This window comes from Giraffa tippelskirchi, chromosome 7 (genome assembly GCF_054371585.1).
Source record: "Giraffa tippelskirchi isolate mGirTip1 chromosome 7, T2T-mGirTip1v1.2.pri, whole genome shotgun sequence".
In the NCBI taxonomy this organism is placed as follows: domain Eukaryota; kingdom Metazoa; phylum Chordata; class Mammalia; order Artiodactyla; family Giraffidae; genus Giraffa; species Giraffa tippelskirchi.
In genome coordinates this window covers 161351185-161378612 of record NC_137281.1, presented here as the reverse complement: position 1 = coordinate 161378612, position 27428 = coordinate 161351185, and the positions used below count along the sequence as shown (strand labels likewise).

The window sequence follows — 27428 nt, the reverse complement described above, 5'->3', positions numbered from 1 at the left end:
AGGGCATGACTACCCACTCTATTATTCTTTCCTGGAAAATGCCGTGGACAGAGGAGCCTGGCTGGCTATAGACAGTTGGGTTGCAAAGAGTCAGACATGAGTTAGTGACTAAACTTTCACTTTCTTTCACACAGTTATTGAACCGCATATCTATGAATCAAAGCCGGGCAGTCGGGCATCAGTCTTATGTTCCTAACCATTGTTCTGTGCTGCCCTCTTTTTCCTCTCTCATGTGCTTAGACTTGTTTACATTCACGGATTCTTACACATGTACACCTAACACAGAAACCTCAGATACGCAGATGACACCACCCTTATGGCAGAAAGCGAAGAAGAACCAAAGAGCCTCTTGATGAAAGTGAAAGAGGAGAGAGAAAAGGTTGGCTTAAAACTCAACATTCAGAAAACTAAGATCATGGTATCCGGTCCCATCATTTCATGGCAAAGAGTTGGGGAAACAGTGACAGACTTTATTTTCTCAGGGCTCCAAAATCACTGCAGATGGTGATTGCAGCCTTAAAATTAAGACGCTTGCTCCTTGGAAGAAAAGCTATGACCAACCTAGATGGCATATTAAAAAGCAGAGACATTACTTTACTGACAAAGGTCCGTCTAGTCAAAGCTTTGATTTTTCCAGTAGCATGTATGGATGTGAGAGCTGGGCTGTAAAGAAAGCTGAGCACCAAAGAATTGATGCTTTTGAACTGTGGGGTTGGAGAAGACTCTTGAGAGTCCTTTGGACTGAAAGGAGATCCAACCGGTCAATCCTAAAGGAAATCAGTCCTGAATATTTATTGGAGGGACTGATGCTGAGGCTGAAGCTCTAGTACTTTGGGCATGTGATGCAAAAAAATGTCTCACTGGAAAAGACCCTGATGCTGGGAAAAATTGAAAGCAGGAGGAGAAAGGGACAACAGAGGATGAGATGGTTGGATGGCATCACTGACTTGATGGACCTGAGTTTGAGTAAACTCTGGGAATTGATGATGGACAGGGAGGCCTGGCGTGCTACAGTCCATAGGGTAGCAAAGAATCAGACACGACTGAGTGACTGAACTGAACTGATACCTCCACATGTTCATGAAACACTTTTTAGTATATTCAGTACTTTTTTTTACTACTTTAGTTTCAAAATGCCCATTGAACATGATAAATTGGTATCATTATCCACTAACAGGTCATAGCCCACAGTTGCAAAAAACTGGTTTAGAGAGACTGGAGTGGGAAAGGCAGGTGGATTGTCAGTGTCTGGGACATGTCACAGGTGGAAAGGTAGAAATCTTTTCTCAAGTTAAACCGTATATGAGGAGGGGCTGTGGCCAGGCATTGTAATCAGTTCTTAGGTAGTTGAGGCAGGTTACAAAGCAGTGGCCAGAGAGAGACTATCTGCCATGTTAAGATAGTTTTCTTTTCCACAGTGGGGGCAGCTAAGTTTCCTCAGCTAGTTTCCCTAGGAAATGTTCTCAGGAGTCAAATGTAATTCCTACAGTAAAAGGGTTGGGGATTTCCCTGGTTGCTCAGACACTAAAGAAAGTGACAGTAAAAGTAAAGTGAAAGTCTCTCAGTCGTGTCTGACTCTTTGCGACCCCAGGGACTGTCCATGGAATTCTCCAGGCCAGAATACTAGAGTGGGTAGCCTTTCCCTTCTCCAGGGGATCTTTCCCACCCAGGGATTGAACCCAGGTCTCCCGCATTGCAGGTGGATTCTTTACCAGCTGAGCCACAGACGGTAAAGAATCTGCCTGCGATTCAGGAGACCCAGGTTCTATCCCTGAGTTGGGAAGGTCCCCTAGACGAGGGCACGGTAACCCACTCCAGTGTTCTTGCCTGGAGAATTCCATGGAGGAGCCTGGCAGGCTGCAGTCCGCAGGGTCGCAGAGAGTCAGATTTGACTGAGTGACTAACACTGCTTTCTTTCCTTAAAGTGATTTCTGCACGAAAGCTCACTGTTCCCTCTCAAGGGGAAAGGGTTGATGTGGTCTCGCTCTGTAGTGGATCGGCATTATTAGTTTCTCTTCCTGAAGACTCCTTTCACCTTTAAGTCGGGATTGTCACGGAGAAGGGTATTTGGTTGTAGGCTGCAGAGATTTCACCTTGTTTGTTCTCTGTTTTTGTTTTTCACACATTCAACATTGAGGTTCTCGTGTACCAGCTCCAGAATTTGCTAATGATACAAAGTGAGTAAAACCAGACATAGTCCATGGTTTTGTGGAATTTGCAGTCCAGTGAAAGCTACACAATGAGGCAATCACACAAATACATGAAAACTCATGTTTCTGACCATCTCTGTGACAGTGTTGCTGCTGCTGCTGCTGCTAAGTCGCTTCAGTCGTGTCCGACTCTGTGCGACCCCATAGATGGCAGCCCACCAGGCTCCGCCGTCCCTGGGACTCTCCAGGCAAGAATACTGGAGTGGGTTGCCATTTCCTTCTCTATTGCATGAAAGGGAAAAGTGAAAGTGAAGTCGCTCAGTCGTGTCTGACTCTGAGCGACCCCATGGACTGCAGCCTACCAGGCTCCTCCGTCCATGGGATTTTCCAGGCAAGAGTACTGGAGTGGGGTGCCATTGCCTTCTCCGGTGACAGTGTTAGGAGAGTGTAAAATCAGAGGGGCTGTGCTAGTCTGGGAGGTCAGGGGAGGCTGTTGAGTCTGAAGGACTGAGGAAATGGTGGAGAGAAGGGAAGCGAGGCAGGGAGGGGGTGGATAGTTCAGGCTGCATTGAGGATTCTCTGTATCTTAGGAGTCGTGGGAAAGCACGTGTTTGGAGCCAGAAGAGGTACATTTTTTATCAGCGATTTAGATGACAACACAGAAGGTATATTTACTAGATGAGAATGAATGCAGACTTCGAGGAGGAGTTAGTGTGCTCGATGGTTAGGTCACCGTTTGACGAGATTCCAGTGTTCTGGAAGGCGGAGAGAGGTGAACCCCAGGAACACGGATGTGATCGTCGAGTTAGTGGAATCTGTCTGCGGTTACGGCATCGGTACTTGTGGTTAATCAGAAAAAGCTGGTTCAAGTGGAAAATCATTTTAAAAGGATGTAAAAATATGTACTTTGAAACATACTACTTTTCACTTAAAACATGTAAATACATTTTCATTTTGTGTGCAGGCACAAGAATCTTTGAAAGTAAGTTCTTAAACAATGGTTTGCATAAACCACACTTGTAATGCATCATCTAAAATCAAGTTTCCAGTTCTTTAAAGTGAAGGGAGAACCAGATACATTTGAAGTAATCTGGGTACAAAATTTTCTCCCTTAGCCTTTTATAGTTGTTTTCACCCATGCCTACTTTTTTGACAGTTTTTTTTCCCCCCAAGTGTCTTGCTTTTATGTAGTTCCTTCAAAGCTTTTAACCTCATTTTTTCTCTTTTCTTTCACATTTCCATTTCCGTGGCTTATGTAATACATAGTTACATTATGTAAGAGCAATATACACGCCAGGCACACGCCAGGCACACGCCAGGAAAGCTCTCGGGGAGCAGAACGCAGCCTGTGGCACAGCAGCGCAGGGAGAGTGGGTTACAGGCATCCGGGTGCAGAGGGGAGTGCCACTCGGTGCTGGGAGCTGTTTAAGTGGGAGTCCCCAGGAGCGCTTCTGCCATAGTTTTTTTCTTTTTAAAGCAGTAGTTCCAGTACAGAAGTTACAAGATTGGAGTAAACCCAAAGTATGGCATGACTGGTAAGCCAGAGTGTACAATGTATAGGGTTTTAAGCAGCGTTAATAAGTTTGAGTGGCAGAAAACAGTGATCTCACAGAGTGGAAGCATTCGATCCCAGTGGGAACAGTGTGTGCTGGGTGAGCACTCGACTGAAGGAGTTAATCCAGAGGCCGTCTAGTTCTTAACCGTTTTCTCCGGAACAATGCATGTAAACATAGATTCTCCTTGCATTTAATCCTGTGGCACTGTAAACTGATTGCATCCACAGATGGGCCATAAAAATATTTTTTTTTAACAAATTGATCACATTTTAATGCCAGTACTTGCTGAAAAATTTTAATGAATTAAGATTTTACAAATAAAGTGAAAAGATCTGTTTAATTGTGCTCAAGATAAATTTCAGCAAGAAAGCTGCTTTTGTGAAGCTTGAAAAAGTAGTTGAGTCTGTGCAGCGGCTTTGCTGTGACAGCATGCATGCCGTCCTGTTTTAAAGCCATCAGTCTGCTGCAACTTCTGTTTGTTATGACTCATGCTAAAAGCCTGATTCATAGTGATCACTGTGGCCAACGGAATCAGAGTCTCACCTGTGGAAAAGCAAACTGAAACCTAGTCTGAGGAACTAGGTGTTTCCTCTTGACACTGCTTAGTTCATTTGACACAAGTTCCTTTATCATCAAGGCGTTGAGACCGTTGTCAAGCTGTCTGTGTCTGGTAGAATAGAATGCTGAATCCATATTTCAGTTTCAGCAGAGATGACCTTCATAATATATCTGTAGTTTGCCCCCAACCTATGGAATTCCTCCTCCAGCTTGGAAAAAGCTTATGTGGTTGTCTTGATCCAGTCTTCTCCTTGGAAACAGTTGCTGTAACCTGTGGGAATGGGCGCACACAGCAGTGTCTGTCGAGCCTTGAAATGAGAGACGCACATCACTCACATGGTCAGAGGTGTCTGTCAAGCAGACAGGAATTAATTCTTGTCATTTTTTTTTTGACCATGCAGCTTGAGACTGAACCCAGGGCCTCGGCAGTGAAATCTCAAAGTCCTAACCATTAGACCACCAGGGAATTCCCATTCCTAGTTGTCATTTGTTTTTTGAGTGTAGTTAGTTAGTTAGTGTTAGTCACTCAGTCATGAGACTCCTTGTGACCCCGTGGACTGTAGCCTGCCAGGCTCCTCTGTCCATGGGATTCTCCAGGCAAGAATGCTGGAGTGGGTAGCCATTCCCTTCTCCAGGGGATCTTCCCGACCCAGGGATCGAACCCAGTTCTCCCACATTGCAGGCAGAATTTTTTACCGACTGAGCCACCAGGGAAAGCCTTTTAGAGTTTGCTTTCCCTCAGTCTAACACACAGAACTTCTGCGTCCTCTCATCAAGCGCTGCTAGACTTGATCTCTGGAAAACCAGTGAGCTCCGTGTCTTCTTGTGCTGACATTTGTGGAGAGTATCTTGGAAAGGCCCTTTCTCTGGAGAAAGTGATGAGATGAGAGCACTGCACAGGCTGCTGTGAAGATTGCTGCCAGCGCCTCTGAAGCCGTTCTGTGTTGATGCAGAAACTCGAGTTACGCTGAAGCCTGAAGCTTTGTCTCTTGACCCAACCTGCAGATCCCAGCTGTGTTGCCAAACATCTGTTTTAGGGGCTCCATCTGAGCAGGAAGTACTATTGTTTACCTTTTTTGGCCAGAAGAGTTTTCACCATTGGTTGCTTTTTACAGTTTCCAAAAGATGCTTTCAGAATAGGCTTTAACACTATCAGCACACAGCAAGCGAAAAGCCAGGAGTTGGCTTCACTGCAGGGTAGTCACTCATCTTACTGAAAACTAAAAGAAGTGATATTACCACCAAGTTCAGTTGCAGTGGCCCCTCTTAAAGCACTGGAAGACACGTAGGCAGTTCTGGACTGGATGGCACTCTTCAGCGGGAGGACTCCTTCCCTCCCTTCCTGGGCACTAATCTGCAGACCAGCTCAGTCAGGGCAGGTGGCCTCTTCAAGGTCTCTCCAGCCGTGAATGTTTTCTTCCTCCTTTGCAATGTGATAAGTAGCCTTATGGCTGCTTCAGAAAGCAGGGCTGTTTGGAGGCAACTCTGTTTTTCTTAAGCAGCCTACTCAAAAATAAGATCTTGTTTGCCTGAAATATTTGTTGTTTGAAACATTGTAAGGCACTCCTTGAATTTTATTGCTGTAAGCATCTATTGGCACATACCATGTGATAGAAATACCATAGCTTTAGTTAATCATGGCAGTTATAAAAGTAAAAACTGAAGACTTGTCAGCATCAGCATACTTTTTTCTCTGACAGTTTCCTGATAGATTAAAAATAATGCTAACGGTAGGATATGTCTTCAACTCATTGGAGAACTTCTGGATATCATCACATGGCAAGGAGGATGACTGTTTATTATTTGACCATGCAGTATATAATGTGGCATTAAGCATGATTTTATATTATTTGCCCACCTACATTAGCATCTGATGCTGTCTCACTTTTATTTGAAGTGAAATATGACATTGTTTAAAGGAACAGAAAAAAAAAATCAAAAATTGCTTTCAAATTCACAGTGCACATCAAGGGAACCTCCTAGTGGTACAAAATCTTAACGTCATTTACTTTAGATTGGCTCAGTGAAGAAGGACATTTTGCTTAGATGAGATGGTGTAATTGTATTTTTAAATATTTAGAAGATTATTTTAGAGAAGATGAATAATATGCTGTTTTGTTAAGTCCTGAAGGTATAAGGACTAACTGATGAATATTGTAGAAAGGCCTGTTTCCACTCAAGGTAAGGCGCATTTTTAAATATTCAGGTCCCCCCATCAATAAAACGGGCACTTCACAAAGCTTCCTCCACTTGAAAGTATTCGTACTGTCTTTGCCACCGTTCGAACAGCTGATCTGTATTGTGACTTCTGGTTACTGTCTGGTTCCTCAGTTCTTTGGCTGTGAGGTCACTCACTTCAGGAGGGTGCTGGAGCGCTGCTCATACGGGGTCTCCGGGGCTGGGCCAGAGGGGCGGCTGTGGCCTCGACCAGGGGCCCGGTTCCTCCCTGCTGCATCCTCCTCACCTGTAGAGTGGGGGTCACCCCCTCACCCCCTCGTGGGGACGCTGTAGGGATCTCAGAGTCTGTCTCTGAAGTGCAGATGCTCTAAAGTGGGGGTCACCCCCTCACCCCCTCGTGGGGACGCTGTAGGGATCTCAGAGTCTGTCTCTGAAGTGCAGATCCTGTAAAGTGGGGGTCACCCCCTCACCCCCTCGTGGGGGTGCTGTAGGGATCTCAGAGTCTGTCTCTGAAGTGCAGATGCTCTAAAGTGGGGGTCACCCCCTCACCCCCTCGTGGGGACGCTGTAGGGATCTCAGAGTCTGTCTCTGAAGTGCAGATGCTCTAAAGTGGGGGTCACCCCCTCACCCCCTCGTGGGGATGCTGTAGGGATCTCAGAGTCTGTCTCTGAAGTGCAGATGCTCAGCAGGTAGGTGCTCACGCCCTGCGCTCTGTCTGCCGTGTTGGTCAGCGCCTGGGCTGAAGGACCCACATGAGCACTGGGAAGAAGTTCACGGCCATCTTCCCGTGATGTTGTAAAAAGATTTTCTTTGTTGGAGAAGATAGACGGGTAACAATTTCTGAGGACCATAACACTCTGGAGACAGGAATCTCAGAGCAGAAATTTAGGGCAGGTGCCTTGTGTGTGTCGGGGAGCACAGAAACCGCGTCGTACTTGGAGAGGACTTGACTTTTCTGGGTTTCTGTAGACCCTCACTCCATGGAGGTATAGTAAGTTCTCTTCATTACAATATTTTCCAGCTTCATTTCACTGCTTCTGAATAGATTGTTAGATTCTAACAATCCTTTGACTTTTTTTTTTTTTTTTTGGTTCACTTCTGCCTTACTAAACTCTCAGTCTGTAATCATTTTATTTATGATACAAGACATAACCCATTTGTTAACTTTTTCTACAGGCCAGAGTATGTTCAGTATGTTTATGGTATAGATTTTATTAAAATCCACACCATCCGATTTCTAGTACTCATGAAGAATGTCTCTTTTTAAAAAGAAATCACTTATGGTTAATTGTGTAGTCCTTGGAGTCACACTGCTTTCATTTGAATCAGTTCTGCCACTTTTTACCCAAGTATTCTGGCCACTTCCTTTCGGTAATTGCATTTTGCACTTCCATCTGCAAAATAGAATTACTGAAAGTACCAGCTTCACTGGCTGTTCTGAGAAGCGAGCGAGTCATTGTGTGGAATGTGTCTAGCACAGAGCCTGCATCGCCGGGTCCTTAATGAGTGTTTTTCCTTCCTTCTCAGGAATGTCACCCCCATTCTCTGTCCATCGTATATCATGAGTCAGCACTCATTTACTTCCTCAAGCCCTGAACCAAATAACGTCCACAGTGTAAGAGCCCATCCCTTTGCTGTTGCTGTTCAGCCGCTCAGTCGTGTCTGACTCTTTGCGACCCCATGGACTGCAGCACGCCAGGCCTCCCTGTCCTTCATCATCTCCCAGAGCTTGCTCAATCTCATGTCCATTGAGTCGGTGATGCCATCCAACCATCTCATCCTCTGTCGTCCCCTTCTCCTCCCGCCTTCTGTCTTTCCCAGCATCAAGGTCTTTTTCAGTGAATCGGCTCTGAGCATCAGGTGACCAAAGCATTGGAGCCTCAGCTTCAGCATCAGTCCTTCCAATGAATATTTAGGCTCTTCCCGTAAAACTGCCTTATTTGTGGGTAGATTGGAACAGGATTATACGCTAAACACTGTTGAGGTGTGGGCAGAGTCTGAGGAAGCACGGGTCTGGATCAGAACTCAGACCAGCTCCAGAATGGTCTTGATGAAAGCACTTCAGAAGTGGGGCTGGTCTCAACCATCCCAGGAGGTGTTTGCATTTTGAGAAGGGAAGAGACTTGATACCTTGTAGGGGTGAGTTGGGGACCTACTCCTTCCCTTTGTCAGTTTTTTTGTCTGCCTTCCTCCTCCTCCTTCCTCCTGCCTCTTCCTGGCCTTTCTCTGCTTCTCTGGGTAAATAAGCACAGATATCTGCTCTGGGCACAGGATCCAGTGTGGCCCCAATGCCTCCACATAGAGTGGAGTGGCCCTGTACACAGGATTTGCCCAGCTGAGCCCAAACTTAGGGAACATGTGGCAAGGTTCACCTACTAACTTGTGAACTGCTGCCCAGAGCTGTAAAGGGAATTCTGTTGGTATTGCTTGCTATTTAGAGTCTTTTACAATCTTCCGTGGTGGCTCAGACGGTCAAGAATCTGCCTGCAATGCAGGAGAGAGACACCCAGGTTCGATGCCTGGGTCAGGAATCTGAAGATCTCTTTTGTTTGTACAAGGTCAGCTTATGTTGCTTTAGACTTTTAAAAATAGGTATAGAGGAGTACTTGAGATACTTGATTCATACGTGTGTATGAGTTTTTTTTTTTAGATTCTCGTTAACTATTTTTATTTGTTTACAGAAGTAGCAAAACCTAGAGGGTTTGTGTGATGTCTACAACGTCCTGGTTGTTCAGAATTGGACTCTGGTTGATTGACTGTAGTAACAGTAGTTTCCTGCAGCTAAAATTACCGAGGCAAGAAGGACAGTAAAAGAGTGAAAGCCTCACTCTGTCAGCGCTGGGGAGACACCTGCATCCTGAGGGCTCGCCCTGGAGAGGTGTCTGGCGCTCACTTGAGGAAGCATGTGAAAGAGCTCTCAGAAACAGTACCAAGGGCGCCTTTTCATTCAGGGAGTGTTCCTTGGGCACTGTTAACCTTCGGTCTGTGCTCAAAGACCATTCCGCCTGGGTAGCCTTTTAATAACTTGTGATTTTTTTCTTCTCGTTTTCAGCGTACGGAAAAGTGTTTCTCGTCCGTAAAATAAGTGGTCACGATGCTGGAAAGCTGTACGCCATGAAGGTTCTGAAGAAGGCCACCATCGTGCAGAAGGCCAAGACCACGGAGCACACGCGCACGGAGCGGCAGGTGCTGGAGCACGTCCGGCAGTCGCCCTTCCTGGTGACCCTGCACTACGCCTTCCAGACGGAGACCAAGCTCCACCTCATCCTAGGTGAGTGCCGCCCCCGCCGCCCCGGCTTGTCCCGCAGACTCTGGGCCCTGAGTTGGAACCCGCCCAAAGGGCGGCACGCTTCGGACTTAGAAGAATTCCTGGTGGTCCAGTGCTTAAGACCTTGCCTTCCAAACGGGGTGAGGGCTTGAGCCCTGGTCGGGGAACTAAGACCCCACGTGCCTCACGGCCAGAAAAACAAGGACATGAGCGACAGAAGCGATGTGTTGACACATTCAACAAAAGCTTTAAAAACGGTCCACATCAAACCAAAAAACTCTTCAAAAAACAAGAGAAGAGATGAAATCTTTTGACTTCCGTTCTTCTCTCCATGGTGGCATTTCCTTGAGCATCCTGAGTTGCTCTGGATGTGGGACCTCCTGGCCTGAAGAATTTGTGTGCCTCTTTTTCACACTCCTTTTTTAATCTTGAACACTGGACTCATTTGGGGTGGCTGCTTCCCTGGGCAGTAAATTCCATTCAGATGTGAGGAGCTGAATGGGAAACTGGGCCACAGTTCTCAGGAACATACAGGTTTCGGCCAACAAGAGTACATTTATGGAAGTCAGTAATTAGGAAAAAGAGAAGATTTTCCTTAGAGACGCTTTGCTTTTCTAGTGAAAAGCCTGGTTTCAAGGGGGATCTCCACGAGTCAGTCAGTACTGTGCTCACTCGCGTTCCCACCCACAGACGCTGTCTGAATCCTTTCCTCATGGACTGCAGCCCACCAGGCTCCTCTTTCCATGGAACTTTCTAGGCAAGAATATGGGAGTGGGTTGCCATTCCCTTCTCCAGGGGATCTTCCTGACCAGAAGACCAGGGAATCAAACCCTGGTCTCCTGCATGGCAGGCAGATTCTTCACCACCTCAGCTGCCCGGGAAGCCCCGTCAAACAGAGTTGGACTGCTGTACGTAGGTGGACTTCAGAAATGGCCTCTGTGCACATGGCCGGATTTCTTTTCTGAAAAGCTGTGTGGTTCTCTCTTCTGCTGGAAGTCAGTGGCAGTACTTCTGGTGTTACTCTCCTCCGTCATAGAATATATCTTCTGCTAGTTTTCGTCCCTTCCTTGTGAGAACTTGCGCTTACGTGTTACAATACCCTGGTGCTGTTCTCTTGTGAGGATTAGATGAGGCGCAGTTCCGCACGCAGTGCTCTGTCCGCGTTAGCTGGCTCTTTGGTTCCCTCGTTGTGCTGGCCCTCTGCGGGGTGTTGTCCTGGTTATCACTGACCCCCACAGCAGCCCTGCGGAGTCCTCTCATTAGAGGGCGTGCGGTTCTGGAAGCTGCGTTTCCTGCAGTCATATCTCGTATAAGCTTGAGAGGAAAGACCAGAACGCAGGCCTGAGTCGTCGCGAAGTCTGTCCAGCAGTGCCCCTTGTGTTCTTCGATTGTCAGAGGCGCAAACAGACTTTTTAATGCGTATTTGGCAACTTTATCAAAGGCTCTTATTTTGAAAATTATACTGTCATTAATGCTGCCTAAAATTGCATTCACTTTTGGAGGCCCAGTTTGCAATGCTTAGCATCCTCTAACCACCCCAGATCGTTTATACACGCAGGCTACAGTCTCTCTGTCTGGGCAGGGTCCCGACTCAAGTGACCATCTGCCTGGTGTCTCAGGCCTTCATTCTCCTCCTGTGTGTATCTGTTCAGCTTTGCTCTTTACTGATTTTTAAATGCAATTCCTTCTGTATTTTTCCCCAGTAGCGTATAGTGACAAGGCATTGTAATACAACGGTTTCAACATTTTTAGCAGTGGAACCCTTCCCTCAAGTGCAAACACAAACCTTCAATTGGAAACAGAGAGAAATGAGGAGTGGTGCTTGAATCTGAGTTTCAGGGCACCAAACTCTGCGGTTTATTTCTGGTCCTCCCCCAGGCACAACTGCCATGGAAGCCTTAGGGAGCCCAGGAAGACTCGCCATAAATGATTCTCTTGTTCAGTGAACAAGATTTTACAGTAAACCAGCTCATGACAGTTAAATCAGACGGCTGAGCTCGTACAACCAGCGCAAACCCCGAGCGGGAGCGGGACTCCTGGGCTGTGCGCCCCGGCTGCTCTCCGGCCTCCCTCTTGTCGGTTCCCTGACCGTACCGTGCTCCGTCTGTTTAAGTTGTCCGTTGTAAATAGTGTAGTTTTTATAAGGAATACTTTTAACCTCAAAGTAGATGAGTGGAATATTTTGGTTTTGATTAAAAAACAGTCCTTGATAACATTGCTCTTTTTGTTGCTGCTTCTTTGTTACTTTCGCTCTTTGTCAGTGGCCCACAGATACATAAATACGACCCCGAACGAGAAAGCGCACCTCTTCTGGCAGCTCAGGAGCAGAATGTAGACTGGCCCGTGGGCGTGTCCCCTCGTGGGTGAGGCAGGCCCACGTTTAGAAAGCCTGCCCTCTGCCTCCTCTCCCCGTGGGTGCCTTTACTCTCACCCTCTTTGTGCATGCTTGTACTTGCTATTTGACTTTAAAGACAGAACTTTTCAGAAATCTTGAACGGGACTTTATAAACTTTATTTTTTGTTTTTTTATTTTCTGGTTATGTTATTTGTTTGGAGTGTTTGGAACGCATGCTAGGTCAGTCCTCCAAATACTGTCTCAGTCTGCCAGGGCCGTCATAACAAAATATAAGACCAGGTGGCTGAATAAGCAGAAATTTCTTCTTTCTCAGCTCTGGTGCCTGGAAGTGAGCCCCACGGTGCCAGCGGGAGTGGTTTGCTGTGCGGGCAGTGAGGAGAGGGTCTGGCCCAGCCTCTCCCCGGCTCTCGGAGGCCCCCTTACCGCCTCTGCACGCGGCGGACCCTCTGTGCAGAAGCGCCTCTAGTGTTGCTTTTTGTGTTCAAATTTTCTCTTCTGGTGAGGACACGAGTCAGATTGGATGACGGCTTACCCTGATGGCCTCATTTTAATAACTTAATTACCTCCTTAAAGGCCCTGACTACCAATACAGTCACATCTGACTTACTGGGGGTAAGACTTCAATATGCGAATTTGGAGGAGACAGTTTCAGCCCGTAACTGTCTTTAAAGGTGTGTTGATTAACTTTATCTAGCTTTTGTGTACTGTTACAGATTAATAGCAAGAGTTCACATGTCAAGCAAGCTTTTCAGGGGTCCAGCTGGCTGACCTTTGTTCTGATGAATAAACAAACATTATAGACTGTTTAAAACACTTCATTGTTACTACAGAAGCAGATATATGCACGTAGAAACTATAGCTAAACAAAAACAACACGTTTTCACGACCCAGAGTTTCCTTCATTATGCATCTCTCTCTGTTACACCTTAGTGTCTTCTTCTGCATCTTTTCGTCCGTGTCTCTGCTTGCATGTGTACGTTATGAAGATGAAGCTGTCCTGTACAAAGGATTGGTAACCAGCTTTTTCTTTTCTTTTGATATCTTAATGATGTCTATCTTTCCTGGTTAATAAATTTTCATTTCACTTAATATCCGGTGATACTCATTGTTTATTGCCGCATAACTCTAAAATTTCGTTGCTTAAACAGTAATGTGTTCCCTTGTGATAACTTGCTCATGTGGTAGAGAGTTGGAGGGTTGGCTGGGCTTGAGGGCTGAGCTGGTGTCATTCCCGTGTCTGAAGGTTGGTGCTGCTCTCGGCTGAGACACTCTCCTCCTTTCCACGTGGCTCTCACCCCCCAGTGCAGTAGATCAGCTTCTTCCCATCGTGGCCACCTCAGGGCAGCTCATGCAGACAGCCAGGAGGGCCAAGGGCGGGCTTGCAAGGTGCTCTGAGGCCAGGCTCTGAAGCTCACACAGCCTCGCTTCCAGCGCAGAACCAGCCCAGGTTTAATGAGTGGGGAAACAGACTTGACTTCTTGTCATGCCTTTTTTTAAAAATAATATTTTCTTACACACATATATATAATTGACATACAGCATTGTATATTATATATTATAATTGGCATACAATATTACTGTAAATTAACTTCAGATGTACAACATAATGATTTGATATTTGTATGTATTGCAGAACAGTCACCGCAATAAGTCTGGTTAACATCCATCACCACCCATAGTTATAGAATTATTTGTTGTTGTTGTGATGAGAACTTTGAAGGTTTACTCTTTTAGGAACTTTCAAGTATGCAATCCAGTGTTATTAACTATAACCACTGTGCTGTACATTACATTCCCATAACTGATTTATCACTGGAGGTTTGCACCTTTTGACTGCCTTCACCCGTTTCACCCGTACCCCAAGCTCCCACCTCTGGCAGCTGTCAGTCTGCCCTTTTTTTGTTTGTTTCTTCATTTTAGATTCCACATATAAGTGAGATCATATGGCATTTGTCTTTCTGTTTGCCTTATTTCACTTAGCATAATGCCCTCAAGATTCATCCAGGATGTCGTAAATGGCAAGATTTCATCTTTATGGCAAGATGATATTCCATTTTATATATGTGTAGAAATACACACAGACATGCACACACACACAAACTACATTTTCTCTGTTCCATCATTCATTCGTTAATGGGCGCTTAGGTTGTTTCTCTCTCTCCAGTTATAAATAATGCTGCAGTGAGCATGAGGGTGCACATGTCTTTTCAAATTAGTGCGTTTGTTTTCTTCACATGAACACTTAGAAGTGGGATTGCAAGGTCATATGGTAGCTCTATTTTTAATTTTTTGAAGAACCTCCATACTGTTTTCAGAGAAGGCGATGACACCCCACTCCAGTACTCATGCCTGGAAAATCCCATGGATGGAGGAGCCTAGTAGGCTACAGTCCATGGGGTCGCGAAGAGTCAGACATGACTGAAGCGACTTAGCAGCAGCAGCATACTGCTTTGCATCATGGCTGTACCAATTTACATTCCCACCAACTGTGCACACGGGTTCCCTTCTCTCCACATCCTCAGTAGACTTTGCTTCTTAACGTGGTGACTACAAAGAATTTGTGGCCATCTACCACACAAGTTTGTATTCACATTTCACTCATTGTCCCATAAAATCCTTTGCAGCTGATTTGTTCAAACCAGGAGCACTCACTCGGTTATGTGCTTGAAGTCTCTTAATTTTGAACGCTCCCTTTTCTAAATCCTTCGTTTATTGATCTGAAAACATATAGTGTCTTTACCTTATTCCTCTGCTGAATTCCAGTATTTGGGAAATCGGAGCTCAAGTCTTGATAAATGGACGTTAGATATTTTTGCTGGAACACACTATATCACAGTGCAGAAACCTATGATCTGGTTGTTGGTGATGATAATCTGATCTGTTTGTAATAGAGTTATGTTTTTTTTCCTTAGAAGTGAAAATAATCTGTGATGTTTTGATACTTTATGGTTTTAACATTTAACACTTCCTAATTCATTGCTTAAATCAACTGTTTCATCATGAGTTACAGAATTGTTTGTTGTTGTGTGATGAGAATGTTAAAGGCTTACTCTCTCAGGAACTTTCAAATATGCAGTCCAGTGTTATTAACTATAGTCACCCTGCTATACATTATATCCCCATAACTGATTTATTTTATAATTGGAGTTTTGAACCTTTTGACTAAAGGGTGATTTTTCTAAATCTATCATTTCTCCTACATCTATTAGTTGACATTCTTCTGAAAAAGTATGACTTTGTCTCATCCACTGTAACTTTTTGTTTACCCTGAGATCCTGAGATACAGTTTCTAATGGAAAGGCCAGATGCAGTCCCTTTAATTGCCAGTATTCAAAGAAAGAAGTTAAAGAATGCAAATGGTACTGTGTTTCAGGATCCCTGATAATCAGTTGTCTTGAGCATAACCAGAGGTAGCCTGCTCTGTGTACTGTTCTGACCTTTCCTGTTTTCACTTAACAATGTATCCTGTGGTTTACTTTTTATTAATTTGTGAAGATCTCCCCATTCCTTTTCATCCCTGCACAGTCTTCCGTTCCGTTACACAGCCCGCCTGCCCAGTTCCCTAGGATCGGAGCCCTGGGCTGTCCCCAGTCTTCTGCTTTGATGATCCGGACTCTGCACAGCTCATACGTGTCACTCCCCACTTGCATAGGAAGAACTGTAGCCTTACTTCATGGGAAAAGGTTGCTCCATCTACAGTTTTGCCATCTGTAATTTCACATATACCTTCACACAGGGGCTGTGCCGTTTACACTCCCATTAGAATTGTGTTAGAGGGCCTGTTTCTCCACAAGGCATATTCTCAAACTTCTGGATATCTATCTGTCTCATAGATAGGTGGTGTCTCAGTGTAGAGTTAATTTGAATTTTTTTAGTGAGGTTGAATACATTTTCATATGTTTAAAAGGTCATTTGTCTTTTTCTGCAAATTGTCTGTTTGTACCCTTTGCCCATTTGTTTTCATCTCAGTTTTCTAGGAGCTTTTAGATTAATCATTTGTAATATTCATAGTAAATCCTTCCCTATTTTCCACTTTTCTTTTGACTTTATGATGTTTTTACCATGTAAAACTTAATTAAATTTATATGGAGTAGAATTTGTTTAAAAAGATCTTTATGGCTTGTGGATTTTAAGTCATAGTTAGAAAGATCTCAAACTCCTGAGGTTATAAAGAAATTCACCAATAATTTTTCCAGTGCTTGTATGGTTTTATTTTTTGCATGGAGAACATCCCAACACCATATACTGAAAAGTCCAGGTTTACAGTGACTTGAGGTTCTGCCTCTTACATATCTTAAATTCTCATATATATTCATGTGTTTCCTGACTGACTGACCTGTTTTGTTGAATCATATGCCATTACCATACTGTTTTAGTTTATCGAAGTTTTACAATATGTTTTAATACTCAGAAAGGCTAGACCCCCCCTTGTCTTTCATTTCTGTTACTTTTCGGAGTTTGGGGGGGGTTCCATCTCCATCATGTTTGTTTACTTTTGATGTGAACTTTAGAATCAAATTGTCTAGTTTTGGAGGGGGACGTGTTTGAGTGTTTTTAATTGCAGTTGTCTTAAATTTTAAAAAAGTAATTTTGGGAGAATTGGTATTTGTATGATATTGGTTATTACTGTTCAGGAACGTGATACGTCTTCTCCTGTGTTGACGTCTACTTCTGACTCCTTCAGGAGTGTTTGATTATTTTTCTCCTGCGCACGTGGCCTGTCGGTCATCTGTTGCTGTTGTCAGTAGGCTCTCCTTTCCCACCGTGTCTTCTAGCTGTTCGTTGTCGTGCGTTCATTAGCCTCTTGGTTTCTAACTGTACCTGGTGCTTGTGCCCATGCTGTCTCTCGGCCTGCGTGCAGCATGCTGTTTGGTGTGTATGGGCTTTCTTAGGCGCGAAGTTTTACAGAGGGAGTAGGTCGTGGAGATTTAGAGTCATTCTGTTCCTTAAGATGTTTTGGGAGCAGACAGGGAAATTCAGGTCTAGGTTGCCATCATGCTTCGACTAGGATTCATGGCTCACTGGAGATTACCAGGCTTGTTCCTTTGGGATAAAATCTGTCTGCTTGGCACAGGCTTCTCCAAATGATAAGACTGTTAAAATGTTAGTATTGTCTTGACAGATGCCGTCTTTGACATTTGCCAGATGTGACACGTGGCGTTTCTCTCGGAGCCGCGCGTGTGCGGCCGTGCCCCACAGGGTGCCTTGCTTGCTTGTACCTGCCTCCGTCCGCTTGCATTATGTGCGCTGTCCTCGAAATCAGGGGTCAGCGGCAGTGGACTCAGTTTGACCTCTGGACTGTAATTTGTTGACCCCTGCAGTTATAAGTCATCTGTTATAAGTCACATCTATATTTTTTTCTTGAAATTCTACATCATTAATATCAGTTAGGCTTTGTTTTAATTTATATCTAATGGCATCATATAGATTTGATGGATTTTTTTCCTTTATATATTTTTAGCCTTTCCGAATCTTATAACATGGAGCCCGTTCTTCTTTTTATAAGTTTTTCTTTATCTCTCTCTGCCTGCTTACAGCAAGAAATATAAACATATTTTCATCTGTTCTCTCTCTCTCTCTTAAAACTCGTATTCATTTCAGCTGTCAGTGGGAGGGAATTCTATGTAGAAAATAATCCGGAAAAACAATTTTTCTTTGTTCGTTAGTTATAATTTTGTCAAAACACCAGCTGATCTATGACTGTGTAAACTTTCATATTAATCAGTAGAATTCATAAGACGCTAAAGAACCAAATCACGAAGGTCCTTATAAAGGTGATGCGAAGGAGCACTCTCAGTAATGAATGCCACCCCTGCCTTCCAAACAGTTCTGTCATCATGAGTCACCCTTTCAACAAGAGCTCAAAGGTATTTAAGACATTGAAGTTTCACCTTCGAGTATTAATTTCACCTCAAAAATTGCAGGGGTGAGGATACTTGCTGAGACGGTGACAGTGAGAATGGTTCATAATCCATTGGCATCTATAGCATAAGCAAAACAGACAGTAACTGAAGGAGCTTCCTCACTAAATATGACTAACTCATAGCACTGATAAACAGCTGTGCCAGCTGTGCCTTAGAACTTTATAATGATTTTGCTGCCCTGGAATGCATTTGCAAGAGGTACCATTAGAATGTTGAGCTAAAACCAGAAGAAAAAGTGAGATGACTCCGGCATGACATTAAAAAGAAATTCCCTTCAGGTGTCTATGATCCATGGCGTGGAGCCTGCACCCAAGATTCAGGAGGAGGAAAAGGAGCAATCAGGCGCCATTCAGCAGGGAGGAAGCGCAGGGGGAGTACGGACCGGGACACGTGGGTTGATGGAGGCGAGGGGTCCCCAAGGAGGAGGAGAATCTAGGAAAAAAGAATAAGATGGAGAACAGGACCTGGCTGGGGATGAGGAGGTCCTGAATGATGGGGAAATGTAGAATAATGGCAGTTAGCTCTTTGGAAGTTGCTACCATAGGAAGAAATATGAACCAGAGAAGTTCTAAAGAGAATTTGAGATAAAAAGGCTAGTTGACTGGAGATGGGTCAGAGTGTTGCTAGATTTAAGGAGGAGTTTGGAGAGTGAAAGTGAAGCCCAGAATCTTTCTTTGGACGCGGGAGACCCAGGATTTAGCCCTTCTCCGGTCTACCGGCCGCTTCCTGCCCTGCCAGGAGATTTCCACGCGATCGCGCAAACAAGATGGAGCCTTGGAAAGCGGGCCAGGTCCTTCCGTGGTTCCGTCTGCATCCTCATGGGAAATGGCGCCATCAGGTCGTGTCTGCAGTTCTCAGTGATGCTCCCAAGCTCAGTGTCTCCCGCGGACCCCCGTTTCTCCATCTGTTAACAGAAGCACGTGTAACTCTGACAGTAGGGCTTCCCTGTTGGTCTGGGGGTTGAGTCTGCCTGCCCGCGCAGGCAGGAAGATTCCCCGTGCCGCAGCCACGTGGCCCCCGTGCTGTATCGACTGACCCCGCGCTGCACCTACTGAGGCCTGAGTCTGGGGCACAGCGGGAGGAGCCACCATTCACCACAGCTAAGACCCAGAGCAGCCAAAAATGAATATGTTTTAAGAAAAATGAACCACGACCAGTAGAGAGGTTCAGCATGAAGTCAAGTTAGATATACAGAGGTCTTAAGTAGCTGAAACTATCCTCAGGTAACTAACAATATATGTTTCTTCTCGACAAAGTGAATTTTTCCATGTTTTTAATGCCCTAATGGCGTAGCTTCTCAACAGTGATGTTAATAGTGTGATTAGAAAAAGTTGTTGCAAATACTTAGAGGTGACTTTGAACACCTAATTTTTTTGTTTTGAAATGTAAATAATATGTACTTTAAAATCAATAATTTTGATTGAAAACATATGTTAACTTGTCCTAATGTTAATTCCATAAGATATATTTGCCTTAGTCCCTTGGACTGCGAAGAAATCAAACCAGTCAATCCCAAAGGAAATCAGTCCTGAATATTCATTGGAAGGATTGATGCTGAAGCTGAAGCTCCAAGACTTTGGCCCCTGATGCAAAGAACTGGTTCACTGGAGAAGACCCTGATGCTGGGAAAGATTGAAGGCAGGAGGAGAAGGGGACGACAGAGGATGAGATAGTTCAATGGTATCACTGACTCGATGGACATGAGTTTGAGCAAGCTCTGGGAGTTGATGAAAAACGGGGAAGTCTGGTGTGCTGCAATCTGTGGGGTCTCAAACAGTTGGACACGACTGAGCGACTGAACTGAACTGATAGACGTGTTACGTTAGTTTAAGGTACTCAATTTGGTATATGTATATAGGGCTTCCCAGATGGTGCTAGTGGTAAAGAACCCACTTGCCAATGCAGAAGACATAAGAGACGTGGGTTTAATCCCTGGGTCGGGAAGATCCTCTGCAGGAGGGCACAGCAACCCACTCCAGTATTCTTGCCTGGAGAATCCCATGCACAGAGGAGCCTGGTGGGCCCCAGTCCAAAGGGTCACGTAGAGTCAGATACAACTCAGCAACCAGGCACGCATGCACGCAAGGCAGGTCATGCAGGGTCTTTACATTCCAGACCCAAATGGACTTGGATTTAAATTTCAGCTTCATCTCTTAATAACTGTGAGATCTTGAGCAAGTCACTTGGTTACAAGCATGATCTACAAATTACTGATCTATTAGCCTTTTCCGCATAACACACTACCCCAAATTAAATGGCTTTAACGTGCCCGTTTGTGGGGCCTCCCTTTGGGCTGGACCGCCGAGGCTTTTACTGTGCTAGTCTCACTTCGCTCTCCTTGCAATATCCTTTCTCTTGGTTTGCAAACTGAAAAGTATCCGTTCACTTTGGTAACAGAAGGTTGTTTTAAGCCTTAGCCTATGCTGGTGTGGGCATGGAAGTTGAACTGCTCTGTTTGGAAGTGAATAGAGGCTCTGGTAGGCAGGGTAACAGCCATCCCAAGATGCTGACATTCTCTTCTTCAGAACTTGTGAGCATGTTGGGTTACATGACAAACAAACTAAGAGAGTTAAGGTTGCAGATGTAATTAAAGTTTTTAGTCAGCTGACCTTAAAATAAGGAGATTATCCTGGATCATCTGGGTGGGCCCAGGGTAAGTGCAAGGTCCGTAAAAGTGGAGAGGAGGGGAGAAGAGGAGTCAGGTGGAGATGTGCCTGCAGAAGGGGTTAGGGTGACACAGTGTGAGAGGCGATGCAACCGCCTCTCTTGCTTGGGCGATGGAGGGAAGGGGCGGTGAGTCAGGGCATGCGGGCCGCCTCTTCAGTGCTGGAAAAGGCAAGGAGCAGATTTTCCATGAACCCCCAGAATAGACGCAGCTCTGCGGGCACCTCGATTTTAGCCCAGTGACGCCCGCACCAGACTTCTTATCTACAACAGAAAGCAATAAGTGTCTTATTTTAGGCCACCAAGACTAGTAATTTGTTATAGCTGCAGTGGAAAGAGAGCAGAGAGTATGCAAGAAGCGAATCAGACACGTGGACCACTCTTTAAAGAGCTTTTGCCGGGAGAGGAAGAAGAAAGAGAAGATGGGATGTGTGGGATTTAGGGAGGATGCTCATATCTGAAAGTGGGTGAGATTTTGTGACTTTGAATTTTCACATTATTTGTGTGATTTCTGTGTTATTTTTATGCTTCTTAGAAACACTCTCCAGCTACTGTCACATAAAAATCTTTAAAGGCAATCTCTTTGCATTTGAATAAAAGCAGGCTATCTCTGCAATTTTAAAACTTGAGGATTGCACTAAAATATCAATTATTTAAGAAAACTTCTCTTTTGCTTAATACTGACTAAAACTAATTAGACCCTGTGGTACTTTGTAGAAATATATGTTAAACATTTATAAGCTGTGAAATTATGCTTACATTGAGAGAATAGATGTCAGGACACCATATATTTGAGTTTTATTTTTAAATTATTATAATTAAATATGTCATTGTTTTTTAGTTCTATAAATTGTAACTTATATCTGTAAATAATAACAGTAGTTAATAGTCATTTTTAAAAAAATGCTTACTGTATGTTTGGCCCAAGTTTAACTCTAAATAGCTCATTTAATCCCCATGACAGTCTTATGTGTGATGGAATTATTGGTATTCATATTTTATAGATACACAGAGTATGAGCCATTCTACATATAAAGATCATCACTTAGCAACTACAAATGAATGAATTGAAATATAATCATTTTCATATAGGAAGTTCCCTTTAGTTTAATCAAGGAACCAGTAGTCTGTACAGGCATCATGTAAGTTATTCTGTTGTATGGGCTGTAAATAAATCTCAGTATAATTTTAAGTTGGTAAATGTTTTATAAAAGTCACCTTGATGAAATGTGCCTCATTGCTCCAGAGAACATATCATACTTATTCACTGGTTTATTTATAATTATTGTCACGAAGACATGCTGTAGATGGTCCCCTTCTCTTCTTCTGTTATGAACAGAATATATTTTAAGACTTATTCTGAACATTACTAGGAGGGAAGAGATCAGAGTTTAAGCGAGAGATTCATCAGGAAAGGTGTTTTTACCATATGATTGTTGTTGTTTAGTTGCTAAGTCATGTCTCTCTTTTGGGACCCCCATGGACTGGAAGCCCGCCAGACTCCTCTGTCCATGGGATTTCCCAGGCAAGAATGCTGGAGTGGTTTGCCATTTCCTTCTCTAGGGGATCTTCCTGACCCAGGGATCGAACCTGAGTCTCTGGTGTCTTCTGCATTGGCAGGTAGGTTCTTTGCCCCTGAGCCACCAGGGAAACCCTATAAAGTTATTATCGGTTCCCTTTTCCTTTTCCAGGACAGTGGTCCTGTCCACTGGTCCATCTAAATTGCAGTTTTTAGCTATTACAATATGTAACTCTTTCTTTCTACTTTTCCTGTTAATAAACTCAAGGTGAAAAGTCTACCCTCTTTCTCCTGTGTGGCTGCAGCAGTTGGTAAGCAGAGTATCGCACGTTTATTCAGTTCCTGCAGCCAGTATTAATGAATGCTTGATATTTGCTGGTGTCCGACCCTGTGCCTGGCAGCAGGAAAATTGCCCTGGGACTTTGACCTGCCTCATTGGTACTAGATTGCAGCTTTGGTTTCTGTCAGGATACATTGAAATTAGCTTCTAGAATGAAAGGTAAAACGCGTCATTAGAGAAGTATGAATCTATTTGTGGACCATGCTCTCTGTAAAGCTTAAGTTTGTATGAGTCTACTATTTTCGAGGCTTTGGAGGTTTTTTTTTTTAATATCTTTAGGATTTTAGAATTATTCTTCCCCTACTTCAACCTCATTCTCATTCTTTCCCTTAACTTCCTCTACTGACCCCTCCATTGTGCTCTATGAATAATCCTGTGTGCACAAGCTCCTTACATCTTAACTAAGTGTGCCTTATTTATCTAAAATCAAAACTGTCCTTGGAGGATAGTACTTCTCCAGCAGGCCCTTTCACAGAAGGCCATCCATTTCCTCATTCTAGTCCGTAACACTCAACAAAGTGATGATAGTCAGACGTCACTTAAACGTTAACTGACTCCTGGACACGTGCTTGCCTTTTCCAGTGGTTTATTCATCGGGTTTAGCTTTTCTTTCCTCCAGTTTCCTTCCATCCTCTCCACAGTTTTAGTAACCGTGTTGGTAACCAGTTCAACAGCATGCCATAGCTCTTTTTAAAAAACATACTTATTTTTGGCTGTGCTGGTCTTTGTTGCCGCATGCATGCTTTCTCTAGTTGCCCCAAGTCAGGGCTACTCTCGAGTTGGGGCTCGTGGGCTCAGTTGCCCCACGGCATGTGGGATCTTTCCGGACCAGGGATTGAACCAGTGTCCCTCGTGTTGCAAGGCAGATTCTTAATCCCCAGCAGCCTAACCACACATTGGGCCATATCACTCAAACCAGTCACACTTCTAAGACCTCATAGTCCGATATCTTCCTGGACCATAATCTTCCCTTCCTCTCTTTTCTCACACTCCCTGAGTCTGTTCTTCAGTTCTCATTGGCTCTGCCTTCCCTTGAGTCTTTCATGCCCATTTACCTGCACCGCCTTTGGGTGGGAGGCGTGTCCTTACAGGCCTGGAATCTGCCTGGTCTGGCACACGAGAATCACCTGCCGTGTGAACCTTCCTCCTCGCCTGACATGGAAGTTGCTTTTGTTACTCTGCAAATTTTTCCCCCAATACTAGCTTTCTGAGCTTTCCTCATGTCTCCAAAAAGCGTCAGCTGGGTCTGGCTGAGCTCCATGCTGGAGTCGCAGCAGACGCGCACAGGGGTCAGCAGGTGTTGTGGCCTCCCTTGTGATGGCCTCACCTCTGCCGCTTCCCGGCCCTGCAGCCCCTGCCGCCGGCTCCCACCCCCCCCCCGCCCCGCCCGGCGCCGTCTGATTGACGCCACTGCTGCAGACGCTCCGGTTTTCTTCCCCTCTCCTTCTGCACCTTCAGGACTTCTGTATGTTGAAGTATGCCTGTCAAATTGGTAGAAATTAAAACTAATAGTGATATTAAGAGTTGGTGAGGGACTTCCCTGGCGGTCCAGTCGTCGAGACCCCAGGCTTCCAGTGCAGGGGGCGTGGGCTCGATCCCTGGTCAGGGGACTAAGGTCCCGCGTGCCGCGCAGCCAAAAGTAATCATCATTGTGTTTAAATTGAAAAAAAAAGATCAGTTTTAACAAAAAGAGTTGATGAGAACTTTGTTTTCTAAGGTGTCCATTCAGTGTTGGTGGGGAATATAAATAACTTTTCTGAGGAAAGTACCTTTAACAATTGGCAGCAATTATTAAAATTAACAGGTACGTATGTTTTGACTTAGGGTCAGAGACTAAAGAGCCCTGATATCTAATGTATATGTGATCAGAAGCCAGATCCTGGGCTGAGGAAGAATAGTTACAAAGAGCATTAGTGGGGCAAGTGACAAATTTTGAATAGAGAGTATAGATTAGATAATAGTATTTTTGTCATAAAGTTTCTGATATTGATAATTGTGGCTATATGAAGGAGTGTTCTTTTTTTTTTTTTGGTATTTGCACATTGAGGGATTTAGGAGCTTGATGTCTCCAACTTATTCTCAGTTGGTTCAGGGACATTATGTGCATGGATAAAAACACTGAGAATACTAAAGCAAATAAGCAAAATGTAAACAATTGATAAATTTCCATAATGGATATATGGGGATTCCTTTTGCTGTTCTTGCAAGTACTTTTTGTAAGTTTGAAATTGTATCAAAATATTTAAAAAATGAAACCCACAGGGAAGGCATTATGGTCCAGGAAAAGCTGTATAAATTAGGCCCAGATATAGTGGACGATTTTTCACAGCCTTCCCTGACCAAGAATATAATTCCAACTTTCATGCCGCCCTTCCTTATGATGTAAGCCTGTGGAACAAGATTAGAGAATAAGTTTTCCAAAACAGTGTTATCTGAGTTTATAGCTTTGTTTGCTGCAAAGTTTGCTCTTTGTCTGAAGTCATTATAGTATAATGAGAAAGATATATCGATTACATTTATTGTGCTGTGTGTAATATTTCTCACAATTGAACATATGGTGAGCTTTGGACTGCAGACAGTTGGAGGTTCTACCCTCTGGCAAGAACCTAGAGCACAGCTCTTTGTTGCCAGATTCAGATCCATCTGCTTTAACTGGCAAATTAGTTGAGATGGTAACTACAGGCAAGGAAGGCCAAGTACTTTTTTGGAGAAAACAGGGCTGGGTCCAGTCCTACAAGATAGAAATTGACTTTCTTAAGTTCTGTGTCAGAACTATGTCAGTGACAATCTTAGCTTGGCACATTCTCAAAAAAGATGGAAACTTATTGTTTACTGTGGCCATTGAAAAGCAGTCTTACTACAGACCCCTAGGAATGTCTCCTTTTGAGTACTGTGACATTCTCATGAGCCCTCCAAAATTTAATCATGAAAAGCATGTAAAATGGAGAAATTTTATGACCAAATATATAGAATTATGAACCCTAAACCTTTTAGATACCTGAAGGACAGAATAGGTGATTTAAGACCATTTTTCTGACAGTGATCAGCAATACCAGTTGCCTGATGGGGCTCTCCCTAACAAATGACAGAGATCCAATTGGAGGGAAAAGAGCAACTCTCTGTAGCATTTTAAAACATTCCTGTTTTTAGACATAGAGAATAGACTTATGGACACGGGGAGAGGGGAGGAGAGGGCGAGATGTATGGAGATTTAGAGTCAGACTGCCCATATTCATAATCCTTATTCTTTCACTTAAAAGATTATGCAACTCTGGATAATTTTTTTAACCTCTCTGAGTTGCACTGTTTTCTAGAGATTAACTTACTTTCTCTGGGGATTATACTAGTATTTAATAGCACCAGCTTCCTAGCATTGTTTTGAGTATCAGACTTGTTATCGTATCTAAATAGAACAGGCGCGCTGAAAGCGCCCAGTATCTCCAGCTGTCACTGTGTCACTGTCTCTCCTAACAGCCGCGAGCCGTGTTAAGATGCAGGTTTAAAGGAGGGCAGCCACAGCCCTGTTTTATGTCACGTTAGCTCTTCTCTGCCGGGAGCCCTCCCCACTGACCGTGACGCACTGGGGCGGCTAAGACGCTGCTTCTGTGCAGACAGCGGTGGCCAGCAGTGTGGGTCAGGCCAGCTCCTCTTAGTCCAGTTTCACTGTCTGTCCACAGAGGCAGAAAGCCTCAGAATATCGATAAAACAACATTCTCATGCTGTTTGTTCCCATAAAGAGAATAAAAACGGTCAGCATTGGCTTAAAAAACACCCGGCGTCATGCTTGCAGTTTGTTGTGGAAGAAATTGGCAGGCACTTGAGAAATCTAATTTCTAGAATCCTAACGATGCATAATTTTGAAAGGAAAGTTGTTCAAGGTAGATAAGTTGGCATGGACCAAGGCCCACCAGGCAGAGTAGATCTTAAGTAATTCTGGTAGTAGACAGTTTCAGGTGCTTTATTCCATCTGAGCTTTTCAGTAAGTTTTTTTTTTTAACGGAGGAATGTAATTTATGCCCAGTTGGTAAGGGGTGGGAGTGGAGGAGGGAAACCGAGGGGGCTCCTTGAGTTATAAAGCTGAGAAGAACCTTCCTCTCAGATGTCAGTAACAATTTGGGTTTTCATGATATCTCTGACCGTATTCCCACCACTAACTAAACTCTCCCAGAATCTGCCTGCATTCCTGATTCCACTGTTCTAAGAGAATAAAAACTTTATAATTCAATTCAATTGAATCCTTGTCGTCTTTTCTAAAGTTTGTTTTATATGTTGTCTCCCTGCCTGGCTAAGTTGTTTTTAGTCTCAAGGGCAAGCATTCCTCTCTCCAGACACCAAAGTGCAGTTCCAGCATACCCTCAGAAGTCAGAGAGGTTGTTGACAATGAAAACCGCATGCTCCATTTCACTTTTGTAAGCTCTGAACCTCATCAGTCAAATTCTAAGGACAATAAGCTCCAGGACAGCTAATGCCAAGCAAGGCTAGAAGTCAGGGATAAGCGACCTAAACGCTCAGAAGCAGGGGTGCCGGGTGTCTGCGCTGTGATGATGAAGTGTTTGCTGCTGGCGAGCTGGAGGACTCGACTCTCAGACGTTTCCTTGTGCTGGCAGTCCACATTTTGGTTTGTTTATAAATAAACTTGATTGTCATGTTTCCATTCAGATTTATAATGCTGTCTTAAGAGTGATGTTCTGAGAACTTTTTCGGCTTGTAACTCCTTGTAGAATCTGATAAAAACTGTGGCCCCTCGCTTCTCAGTAGAATGCACATACGCTTACATATACTTGAAAAAATTGTTCATAATTTCAGAGAATTTACATGGAGCCTCCTCTTAATGATCTGAAACTGGCCATAAGAAATTTACCTTTCTCTTCAGCAACCCACTCCAGTATTCTTGTGTGGAGAATGCCATTGGACA

General features: G+C 44.1%; 1 protein-coding gene across 8 annotated transcripts in view; it reads left to right on the top strand.

Moving 5' to 3' along the window:
* The window catches only part of RPS6KA5 (ribosomal protein S6 kinase A5), a 184832-nt gene that overhangs the window by 74209 nt on the left and 83195 nt on the right, over positions 1-27428 (top strand). For all 8 annotated transcript variants that reach the window (XR_014059767.1, XR_014059769.1, XR_014059768.1 and 5 more), the window contains one exon: positions 9495-9713. Coding sequence is in view for 3 of the 8 variants with exons in the window: in XM_081510895.1 (XP_081367021.1) it covers positions 9495-9713 (219 nt within the window). In the remaining 5 variants the exon portion in view is untranslated. The remainder of the gene's footprint in view (positions 1-9494; positions 9714-27428) is intronic.